General features: G+C 37.1%; 1 protein-coding gene across 20 annotated transcripts in view; it reads left to right on the plus strand.

Moving 5' to 3' along the window:
* Window positions 1-12,502, plus strand: part of ZFP14 (ZFP14 zinc finger protein) — a 35,694-nt gene extending 23,192 nt beyond the window's left edge. For 19 of the 20 annotated variants that reach the window (XM_049702980.1, XM_049702983.1, XM_049702989.1 and 16 more), the window contains one exon: window positions 7,158-12,502. In XM_049702980.1, the coding sequence (XP_049558937.1) occupies window positions 7,158-8,524 (1,367 nt within the window). In that variant the 3' untranslated portion in view covers window positions 8,525-12,502. Of the gene's footprint in view, window positions 1-2,309; window positions 4,965-7,157 lie in introns of all 20 variants that reach the window. The other variant, XM_049702987.1, reaches the window with a different exon arrangement.
* Window positions 12,503-12,910: the final 408 nt, after the last annotated feature.

Here is a 12,910-nt window from a genome sequence, read left to right on the forward strand (position 1 = left end):
GACCACCAGGGAAGTCCCTGTATGATTACTGGAGCTTTTTAGTGTGCCTCTACTAACCTTTGGAGTATTCCCTTCTTATTAGTCTTCTTTTCCAGTTTTTAAAAAATTATTGGTTATTTCTCCATATAGATTCTTGAATTAACATGTCTAATTCTAGGAAAAAATAAATTCATTGGTATTTTTAATTTGGATTGTGTTAATTTTATTCTACCTCTCTGTTTGCATAAAATGCATCTGTTGGATCTTACAGCAAGATTGCTTTTCTAAGGAGCATTATAAGAAAGAAATAAATCATTTGACTGTCATATTATTTCTGTTAAAAGACTAACTTTCTAGTTCTAGAAGAGAAATTATTTTCTTCTTCCGCTTGTTGAGTAGAATTTTCCACTGGGATTCAGAATCACAGAGTATCAGTTAAAACTGCAAGCCACCTTATGGCCACCCCTCTTATGCTTTTGGGATCTCTCAGGAAGGAACCACATGGTGCTGATTTCTCTGAAAGCTGCTTTCTCCAAAGCAGGAGCAGCACTTCATCCAGGAGGTCTCAGAATTTTGCAGCTCAGGTGGAGTCATATCCTGATCTCTTTGGTTGCCCTGCTGAGACATCCTCCAGACTTCCCATGTTTTGGGGTCTGCTTGTGTCACCCTAAGAAATAGGGACTGTGTAGTGTAATCTCGTGGAGGTTTACCTGGATTTAGGGTGTCAGTTACCCCAGTTTTTCAGTAGTAGCTATATATTTGTGTAGAAAACCCCAAACAAAAATATTTTGCTAATCCTTTTAAAACATATACTTAAGGGCTTCCCTGATGGCTCAGTGGTTTAGAATTCATCTGCCAATGCAGGGGACACGGGTTCGAGCCCTGGTCCGGGAAGATCCCACATGCCACGGAGCAACTAAGACCGTGTGCCACAACTACTGAGCCCACATGCCACAACTTCTGAAGCCAACATGCCTAGAGCCCATGGTCCACAACAAGAGAAGCCACCATAATGAGGAGTCTGCGCAGCACAACAAAGAGTACCCCCCACTTACTGCAACTAGAGAAAGCCCGCTCACAGCAATGAAGACCCAATGCAGGCAAAAATAAATTAATTAAAAAATTTTTAAAAATAATAAAACATATACTTAAAAGCCATTTACACAAATGGATTTAAAGTGTAGTGTTGATCCTTAATTCGAATCAGTGTAGCATTATTGCATTGCATTAGGCCACTTATATCTCTGACCTACAGGCTTTTTCCATTCTAGGTGATAATCTGGTGACTAAAGTAAGCCATTACAAATTAATTTTTGGAACAGAGTTTGGGCAAAAAGAAAAATGACTTTTAGAGTTCATAATTAAATATTTCAGAACAAATAAAAAGAAGTAGAATATAGGTGAGTTAGAGGGACAAGACACTTTACATTCATTTTTTTTTTAAATAGACTTCATTCATAGTCTCCATTCACAGCAAAATTGAATGGAAGGTACAGAAATTTTCCACATACTCCCTGAGGATTGCATTATTTTTATAAGTTAGTGGGAATCTACATGTTTTTTGTGTTTACATTTTTATACTTTAAAAAATTCAGTTTATTGATGAATATATAATTTACATACATTAAAATTCACTCTTTTTAGTATCCAGTTTTAGGCATTTTAATAAACATATATAGTTATGTAACTACCACTACAATCAATTTTTAGAACAGTTCCTAAGTCTCCTCATGCTCCCAAGTGTTTCTTCACTAAGTTAAATCTAGCTTTTGGGCTAAGAAATACACTTTTTATCATGTTAAGGAAGTAACTGTATATTCCTATTATTTTGAGTGCTTTTTTTAATAAATAATGAGTGCTGAGTTAATGTCAGATGGCTTTCCAGTGTCTTTAGAAATAAGTGTATAATTTTAATCCTTAGAATAATTAATATTATAGGGATTTCCTTGGCAGTCCAGTGGTGAAGACTCCGTGCTTCCAATGCAGGGGGCATGGGTTCAGTCCCTGGTCAGGTAACTAAGATTCCACATGCTGTGTGGCCAAAAAAATAAAATAAAATAAAAATAAATTTTAAAAAAGAATAATTAATATTATAAATTTTTTAGAAGATTTACTAATGTTGAACTGTCCTTCCATTCTCAGGGTAAGCCTCGGTTAGTTATGATATATTTTCTTTTAGTGTGCTATGAGTTTTGGCATGAAATTTTATAAGTGATATTGGCATATAGCTTTCCTTTACTAGGTTTAGATTTCATTTTTAAACTCACTTAAAAATAATTTGGGGGGCTTCCCTGGTGGCGCAGTGGTTAAGAATCCGCTTGCCTGTGCAGGGGACATGGGTTCGATCCCTGGTCCAGGAAGATCCCTCATGCCATGGAGCAACTAAGCCCATGCGCCACAACTACTAAGCCTGTGCGCCACAACTACTGAAGCCTAAGTGCCTAGAGCCCATGCTCTGCAACAAGAGCAATGAGAAGCCTGCACACTGCAACCAAGAGTAGCCCCTGCTCGCTGCAGCTAGAGAAAGCCCACGTGCAACAACGAAGACCAAACGCAGCCAAAAATAAAATAAACTTTAAAAAATAACTTGGAAAAAAAATAACTTGGAATTATTTTCTTATTTTTAATGTGCTGGGCTACTTTAAATATTGTGCTACATGCTTTCTAAAGTTTTGATAATCTTCAAGATAGTTTTTGGAGAAGGTCTTTGACTACTTTCTCTATATTTTCTTAGAAAATTACCCTTTATTGCCACAGTAGTTCCTTACGATTTTCAAAATATTCTGTTTTATTAATAATTTGTTAGTGTCAAGAAGTGTAAAGGGTCTGAAATTTTACCCTACTTGCAAGCTAACAAGTAGCCTACAGCAGTGTCATGGATGCTGGCAGAAGACACAAGACTCCTAATCCAAAGGCAGAGGATTTTATTGCTCAAAGCACAACAAGCAGCATGAACATCAACATATTTGCCTTGTTCCTCTCTGCGCACAAGTTCCATGGGGGTGATGCGGATGGTCCAGGTAGATACGTGAGCATTCAGTGAGCTGCATTATGGGAGAGGACCCGGAGTTTAGAGAACCCAAATCTTTCATAATGGGTAATACACATGCATGACCTTTGCTTTGAGGGAGATACTACCTTTATTATATTGAACAGTTAGCAAACCTGTAGGTTGATTTAGAGAGAGAGAGTATCTCTGCCTTCCAAGGGTATTTGTTATACAAACATTCTCAAAATGATAGTCCAGAAAAAAGGTAGTCAGTGTTTCTGCTTGCAAGATATGCTCTGATACCTAGTTGCTGTTTTTTATTTTGTTTGAATGCTTTCCTTTTTTTCCTTAAAAAAAATATATTTTTTTAATTTATTATTTTTGGCTGTGTTGGGTCTTTGTAGCTGTGCACGGGCTTTCTCTAGTTGTGGCGAGCGGGGGCTGCTCTTCGTTGCGGTGCATGTGCTTCTCATTGCGGTGGCTTCTCTTGTTGCAGAGCACGAACTCTAGGAACGCAGGCTCAGTAGTTGTGACTTATGGGCTCCAGAGCCCAGGCTCAGTAGTTTTGGTGCACGGGCTTAGTCGCTCCATGGCATGAGGGATCTTCCTGGATCAGGGATTGAACCTGTGTCCCCTGCATTGGCAGGCAGATTCTTAACTGCTGTGCCACCAGGGAAGTCCCTCCTGTTTTTTCTTATTATCTTAGCAGTTGGTTAATATATTTCATTTAATTTTTTCAAACAACCTGGGTTTTTCACTTGCATATTAATTTCATTATTTTACTGTTATCTAATTAATGGAATTCTGCATTTATTTTAATTTATTTTCTCCTGGGTTCCTCAGTATACTTTGTTGTTCTTTTCTTAAGTTTTGAGTGGGATACTCATATATTTTTTTCTTTCATTTCTATTGCTCTATTTAAATGTATTGATGAATTTTCTTCTAAGATCTGTAGCTGTATTTCATAGATTCTTGATAATGTGGTGTTTTCAGTATTCTAGAAATTCGTCAATTTTTTTAAATTTAGTAAATAGTTTTAAATTTTTGAAGTGAAGATGTCTCTTGGTTTTAAGATTTTATTTCTCATTTTGTTTCACAGTGATCAAGCAATGATTTGAGTCATTTCAACAGTTTTATACATTTATACGGTAGTCACAGAAAAATACTTTCCTATCTCTCCTATCCCATCTTCTCCCATCTCTTTTCTTACTTCATTTGCATTTAGATATTCTTCACTCAAGTCCCCCATCTGGGTCACTGTCTTCAAGCCCACATCTAACATAGCCTTTATTTGTACTCTCTTGTACTCAGGTGATACCAAATCCCATTCCATAGTTGACAGCCATTCTTCTGTACTCAATATCTACACATGCCTTTTTGCTCAGGATTTCATAAGCCTGTCAATATTAGCATGATTGAAAAATATTTGAGATCATTCTCTGGGAAGTACGAAAGTTTCTGCGGCTATGTAGGATTGGAGAGGAGCACCTAGGGAAGATATGGAGGAACAAGTGTTTGAGTAAATGTAGCACTGATGTAGTAATTGTATGAACTCTGGTGGAGATAAGCAAGTCATTGTAGTACAGTATAAAAGATTAGAGGCAGGGCCTCCCTGGTGGTGCAGTGGTCACAAATCCACCTGCTAGTGCAGGGGACACCAGTTTGAGCCCTGGTCTGGGAAGATCTCACATGCTGCGGAGCAGCTAGACCCGTGCACCACAACTACTGAGCCTGCACTCTAGAGCCCACAAGCCACAACTACTGAGCCCACGTGCCACAACTACTGATGCCTGCATGCCACAACTCCTGAAGCCTGCATGACACAACTACTGAAGCCTGAGCACCTAGAGCCCGTGCTCCACAACAAGAGAAGCCACCTCAATGAGAAGCCCGCGCACTGCAATGAAGAGTAGCCCCTGCTCACTGCAACTAGATAAAGCCTGCGCACAGCAACAAAGACCCAACACAGCCAGAAATAAAATAAATAAAAAAAAAGGTTAGAGACGGATGTATATATTTGTTAGTGATTACATAATTGTGGGAATTAAATGAGTAACATCTATTGTGAATTTGGGGTTGCTTATTCAATAGTAAGTGAACTTAGAATCGTTTCTGCCACTGGGAAAACTTAGGGGTAAGAGACTAATGGAATAACAAGTGAGAAAATTAATAAATATGTTATTGCAATGTTATAGAGATGAGCAACATGTTTCTGGGATAGAGCATAAAGTGCTTAGACTTAAATAGGATCAGCAGGAATATCTTTTCTGAAGAAGTGATTTTTGATTTGAGATCTGAGGATGAAGAGAAGTCAAGCACACAAAATCAGAGGATTTCTCAAAGAAGGAGCAACCTGTCAAGAGCCCTATTTAATGGCAACAGTTGCATTAAACATTAAACAGTGCATTTTGTGAGCTGAAAAGAGGCCTTTATGGCATGAACAGAGAAAGTAAATGGGAGAGGAGTTGATAAGCAGAAGCCTTATTATTCATGCTCAGGTATTTCTGTTTTATTCTAATTGTAAAGAGAAATCATTGAAAACGTTTAAGTAGAGAGACTCAAACATTGATCAGCAACAGGGTCATTTATTGTCAGATATAAAAAAGAACAAAACAAAAACATGTGCAGGAACTAGTCCTGTAGATCTTGTTTCAGTCAAACATCTCTGTATAGTTTGAACAGACCTTTAGGTGATTCTTACACACACTTAAATCAGGCCTCCACTGATTTACCTTGTTTGCCTAATCACCAACCTCACCTCCATTCCTGAACTTTCTTTATTCTCTGTTTCCTTTGCCTTGTTTTGAAATGTATGAGAATATAGTCTGTTCCATAATACAGTTAATAATCCGTAATACAAATTAGCTTAGTAATGATATGAAGTAGGGAATGATATCAGTATAATGTGGAACTTAGTTGTTTCACAGGTAATTTTCCTGGTTGAATAGTGCCAGAATGGTAGAAATAGATTTATAACATTCAGCAGGAAAGGCAAAAGCCTTTAATTTGATACTTTATTGTTAAGAGCCCTTACACCTCCATATTAAGAAAATTAATAATAAATGCCTACATTCAGGCTCCCTCCCCAGACATGGATACCATCAACCTTGCATGTCTCCTAGCTGATAACAGGTTTCACTTCATCCTATTTCCATCTTAATGGTAGCCTCACTGGCTCAGGGCTTTATTTTCATGTACAATGTCTCAGCACCTGAAATCCAGTGTTTTCAATTTTTTGTGTGCATTTTAATATCCATGATGCAGCCTTCAGCTGTGTTGAGCTGCCTTTCAGGTTATCTCTTGAGATATCAATTATTATATTTGTTAGTGCTCTGCCAATAAAGTTGCATAGATTTGAGTGTTCTTCTCCAGCCCTGTTTTCCCCATAAACTCTAATTTTTGGTGTGTAATTTTACAGAAGATAGGTTTTTTTAGGTACACATATGTGTTATTGTAGCAAGAATGCCTATCTTCTAGAGATGTCTAATCCATTCACTGGTAATGATGCTGAAAATTCAGCCTTTGTGCACCAGTGCCATATCGAATCTTGGAGACAGAGGTTTGGGTGAAGTAGAAAAGAATAGCTTTATTGCTTTGCCAGGCAAACGGGGACACAGCAGCCTAGTGCCTCAAGAACTGTGTGTCCCAACCCAGGAGGATTTGGTGAGTTTTATAGCAGTGGTTCAAGGACGGGGTTGCTGATAAGGATCAGGTTGTGTGCAGGGCCTGTATTCCTTTAATCTGGCCTCAGGTGGTCTCCTGATGAGCGTCTCGAGGTTATCAAACTGTGACTTTCTCTCTGGAACATCTTCTGTTTGGTGCGGGTTTTAGTTCTGCAGAAGAACTCAAAGATACTGTTATGTGTATCCCTTGAGGTAGAACCAGGACACCCCAAGGCTGTACTGTTGTTTCTTGACTACTCCTTCCTTGTTTCTGCATCCCCTCCCTTCCCTGATGAGCAACTGTTCAAATTTGCCCTTTGGGACTCAGGGAAGGTCATGGAGGCTGGAGTCTGTTCCCTGCAAACAAAGAAATGGGGAACACAGAAAGGCTTCCGTGCCCAGGAGCCCCACAGAGTCCTGCTCAGTTTCAGTAATAGGCATTATTTTAGGTGCTTTTTATTTCTGTATAGTTTTCTTTCTTCTGGAACCGGAAAACAGCGTGTGTTTGCTTTCTTGTTTTCTTTCAGATTTGGAGTCCAGATACAGGACCAACACTTTATCTCCAGAAAAGGACATTTATGAAATATATTCATTCCAGTGGGAGATAATGGAAAGAATTAAAAGCTATGGCCTTCAAGACTCCTTTTTTAGAAATGATTGGGAATGCAAAAGCAAGATTGAGGGGCAAAAGGAACCACAAGAGCGATATTTTGGGCAAGTGAAAATTGCTTCTGAAAAAATGTCCACTTACAAAAGGCATAATCTTCTTGCTGAGTATCAGAGAATTCATAATGGAGAAAAGTTATATGAATGTAAGGAATGTAGGAAGACCTTTATTCGTCGCTCAACACTTAGTCAACACCTGAGAATTCATACTGGTGAAAAACCTTACAAATGTAAAGAATGTGGGCAGGCCTTTAGACAGCGTGCACACCTTATTAGACATCACAAACTTCATACTGGTGAGAAACCCTATGAATGTAAGGAATGTGGGAAGGCCTTTACAGTCCTCCAAGAACTTACTCAACATCAGAGACTTCATACTGGTGAAAAGCCCTATGAATGTAAGGAATGTGGGAAGGCCTTTAGAGTACATCAGCAGCTTGCTCGACATCAGAGAATTCACACTGGTGAGAAGCCCTATGAATGTAAGGCATGTGGGAAGACTTTTAGGCAGTGTACACACCTTACTCGACATCAGAGACTTCATACTTCTGAGAAGCTCTATGAATGTAAGGAATGTGGGAAGGCCTTCGTATGTGGTCCAGACCTTAGAATACATCAGAAAATTCATTTTGGGGAGAAGCCCTATGAATGTAAGGAATGTGGAAAGGCTTTTAGAATATGCCAACAGCTTACTGTCCATCAGAGTATTCATACTGGTGAGAAACCCTATGAATGTAAAGAGTGTGGGAAGACTTTTAGATTAAGGCAACAACTTGTTCGCCATCAGAGAATTCATACTCGTGAGAAACCCTATGAATGTATGGAATGTTGGAAGACCTTTAGTAGTTACTCACAACTTATTTCCCATCAGAGCATTCATATTGGTGAGAGACCTTATGAATGTGAAGAATGTGGGAAGGCCTTTAGACTACTCTCACAACTTACTCAACATCAGAGTATTCATACTGGTGAGAAACCTTATGAATGTAAGGAATGTAGAAAGCCTTTTAGATTGCTCTCACAACTTACTCAACATCAGAGTATTCATACTGGAGAGAAACCTTATGAATGTAAGGAATGTGGTAAAGCTTTTAGACTTTATTCTTTTCTTACTCAACACCAGAGAATTCATACTGGTGAGAAACCCTACAAATGTAAGGAATGTAAGAAGGCCTTTAGACAACATTCACACCTTACTCAGCATCAGAAAATTCATAATGGAATTTAATACAAGAAGGCTTTCAAATGTACATGTTACAGAACATCAGAAAATTCATTTTTGAGAAAATTTGTTTCATGCTCATAACTAAGCATTAAGAAGTTTATATTTCAGAAAAAATTGTTGCTTTAAAACCTTCCACCACCATTCAGACATTGTATATCTTCAGCAAATTTATATGAGGAAATAATATAATGAATGCAGGAAAACCTTTAGCGTTATCTATCATTATCACCATTTCACCCCTTTATTACCAGTGTGTTATTAGATAAGGTACTTAAATTTCTGTGCCTCATTTTGCTCACTTGTAAAATGGTGATAGTAGTACCTATGTATATTAGTTATTTATTGCTGTGTAATAAATTACCACAAACTTAGTAGCTTAAAATAATACACATTATCTCAGTTTCTGTGGGTCAGGAATCTAGGCATAACTTAGTTGGGTTCTCTGCTTCAGGGCCTCTCACAAGGCTAAAATCAAGATTTCAATCATGGCTGAGTCTCATTGGAAGGCTCAACTGGGGAAGGGATGCACTTCCAACCTCATGTGGTTGTTGACTGAATTAATTCACTGAGGGCTGTTGCGCTGAGGTCCTCAGTTTCTAGCTGGCTGTTGGCTAAATGCTGACTTCAATTCCTTGCTACATGGGCCTCTTCAAGGTGGCTGCTTACTTCATCAGAGTGTGCAAGCCAAGGAAGCAAGAGGCTGCTAGCATCAAAGAAGCTATCGTCTTGTGTAATCTAATCATTGAAATGACATTATTTCATCACCTTTTCTATCTTCTTTTGGTTAGAAGCAAGGAACTAGGCCACCCTACACTCAAGGGAACAGGCTTACACAAGAGTATGAATGCCAGGAGGAAGGGACCACTGGGGCCAATTCAGAGTCAGCCTGCTACATCATGTAATAGAATTGTTGTGAGGAGTGAGTAGTTAATACTTGGAAAAATAGCAGCCACATAGCATGTTTTCTGTAAATATTACCTATAGTTGTTATTAACATCATTAGTATTAGTGAATTCATATGAGAGGAATATCCTATAGAAGTAATAAATGTAGAAATGCCTCCTGTCACTGCTCAGCACTTACTAAACTTAAGATAATTTATTCTGGATAAAATCTAGGAGGTTATACTGAATGTGAGAAGTTCTTCATCACTTGAGCTGCATCCAAAATTTCATGCTGAAAAGAAACCTTATGAATTTTACGAATATGAGGTTGTTAAGAGTATAACTATTGGAAGAATCAAAGAGAAATACGAAATTATTTTCCCATAATAAATTCCAAAGAGTAAATGTTTTATAATCTCTCATCTCTGACCACCATTCAATTAATTAGAAATTATCAAAAAGGTGGCATAAAGGAACTAACCACTTGGAAATTTAATTGTGTGTGTGTGTGTGTGTGTGTGTGTGTGTGTATGATACTCTTGTATAAAAGAAAGAAAACATTCCATTACAGTCAATATACTTTTTGATGCTCAAATTGCCCCATCTTCAGCCAGTGGGAGTTGGGTCTTTTCACATGATCCCAATAGCAGTTTGATAATTTGCTCAGTTATGGCTGCTATGGGAAATGCTTGGGTACCAACTCATTATTCTGAAAACCAATAAATAAATGGAAAAATAAGTATTTATTTTGCTTTTCCCATGTGAATCAAGTTTCAGAGTCACCCAAAACTCATCAAATTAATTTTTTTTTAATTTAAGAAATCTCACCAGTAAATACAGAAAAATTGATAGGATTAGAAAAATTTTCTAGTTCCTAATGGAATAATGGGTCCAGAAAATGATCTTCAGTGGATATTAAAACTATTTGGGAAAAAGTTTATAGTGAGAACGTTACATTGGATTTATCAAGCTGACCACCTCTGAGCCCTTTATTCAATTTTAACGTCTATAAAGGTGGGACTATCAGACAATAGGCACCTCCTGATACAATGCAATTAGGAAGTACATACCACTACCTATGAAGTCTTATTGCCAGAATAATGAACTGAAGGAATCAAACCTTTAAATCAAAAATTTTAAAGCCAAGAATTTGGGGAATAGATGAAAAAGTAAATGGCACCGCAAGGAAGCAGCCAAGCAGATCCAGAATGTGTAAAATTCTACAAAACAAATGACCTGATTTCTTCAACTAATGAGTGGCATGAAAAAGAAAAGAAGGGCACTGTTAACAGATTAAAAAAGATGAGGCATATCAACTAAATTCAATATGTGGGTATTATTTGGACCCAGATTGAACAAAATGTAAAACAACATTTTGGAGACTGGGGGAAATCTGGACATGCACTGAGTATTAAATGATTTTTAGAAATATTAGATTTGTTTGTTAGGGATGATAATGTCAATGTGGTTATTAAAAGATAGAACATCCTATGTGTTAGAGATACATATATATGAAATAAGATACCCAGATTTGCATTAAAATAACTCCAGCAAAAGAAAAAGAAAGCAAATTGGCAAAGAGCTAGAAAGTAGATTAGCAAAATGTTGATAATTACTGAAGTAGAGTAGCTGTTTATGGAGGGTTCATTGTTTTAACATTTTTACCTTTTTATGTATTTGAAGTAATATTTAAAATCAAAGCTGAAATTATACACTACTTAAGAAATGATTGTTAATGAGATGCCTGCATATCTAAATTTGTCAGATGTAACCAAAGTTCTATTCAGTGAGAAATGTGTGCCCCCGAATGCATTAAGGAAACTTCGTTTGTGGGCCCAGTCTTCATCTTCTTCACTTACCTGCAGCAATCAGTGCTGGGCCTGTCATGTAGATAAATGTATTAAAGGAATGAATAAGCATTTATGTCAAGAAACAAGAAACAGAACAAAGTCAAACCAACACAAGAGAAGCAAAGTACAATTGAAAGTAGAAATTAAGAGATTAGACACTAGTAGACTTCCAATGTTAATGACTGTATCTTGGCAGGTCTAATCAAGGAAAAGAAAATGAAATATAAACATTCAGCATTATGATAAAAGTGATTACAGATTATCAATAAATTTTCCTTTTAATTATAAGGTAACACTGTATGTACTATATGTATTCCAATATATGTAAAAATACAGGTGGATTACATTTTCTTCTCTATAAGTATGTTATCACAATTGACTGTGCTCTAGAACCCACAGACCAACAAATAAATGTGTGTGTGTACGAAGTTCCTGTTTAAGGAAAAAATCTGATAGTTGTGTAGGTAAAAACCTTAAGAATAGATAATCCTTAACAAGATTTTACTAATTAATTTTACACAGGTGAAATAATCTGATACAAAACTAGATGAAGATAAAGAGCAAAATCTAGACCAACTTCACTTATGAAAATTCTATTCTTCATAATTCTAAATAGTTATATTTAGAATTTCTTACAAAATCAGTCTTCACTAATAGGCCAGTGTTTTGCCTTTCCCAAGTACAAAGTAGCTCCAGAAGACCAGTGTTTAACCAACATTCTCCACAAGTTTGCTTCAGAGAATACTAGTCCTTGATGATATTTTAAAAAATATATCTGGGGAAAAACTGTAAATGAAACAAAGGATAAAGTATCTACTTCTGGGGGAAATCCGAGTACACATTATCAGCTTGTCGAAAGATGTATTAAAGAAATTTTCATTTAACATAGTGTATCTCAAATTTACTTCATTGTGCACTTCTCACTCCAAATACCTTTTAACACCTTTAGAATGTGAACCACTTTGGTAGATGCTACCATAACCACAATGAATGTCTTCAAGGATGTCATTTCAGACATGGTGAGTGATTGTGTTGGGAAGGGGTGAGGAAGGGCACTTTTCTTTTGCAGCTCACATTATACTCTGAAAGCAGCTTCCTGCTTGAATGGAAGGCTAGTGATTTTCTATAGAATGGAAAAGATTCCAGCCTGGTGCTTGATAATGTATGTATTAAACATGCTTAAATATTCTATTAAACAGTGATTAGGACAAAATGATTTTTCATTGTAATAAAAATGCTATATTGAATACCATTTTGTGCGGGGTTTTTTTTCTTATTTTTAGTTTTTGGAATCAAGCCAGTTTATTGAGGGGCTTTGGGGGAGAGTCGAAAGGCTGGGAGGACAATGAGATCCGATGTCCTTCTCCCAGCCGGGACCTCCCCAGCTTCACAGTCGCTGAAAGCCGTTTTCTTATTTCTTTGAAGAGTTGAGACTCAAAGGTGCATATCTAGAAGTGCTGTGTATACTGTGTTTCACATATTGCTAGATTATTGCTCCATCATTGCACCACTACTGAATCCCTTCAGTTATTGAATATGAGTGTCTGTACTTCCCTGATTGCAAGTGAATTGAGCACATTTTTTCATATGTGTTTATTGGCCAATTATGTTTCCCTTAGTGCTTTTTTTTTTTTTTTTTTTTTTTTTTGCGGTAC

This window comes from Orcinus orca, chromosome 20 (genome assembly GCF_937001465.1).
Source record: "Orcinus orca chromosome 20, mOrcOrc1.1, whole genome shotgun sequence".
In the NCBI taxonomy this organism is placed as follows: Eukaryota; Metazoa; Chordata; class Mammalia; order Artiodactyla; family Delphinidae; genus Orcinus; species Orcinus orca.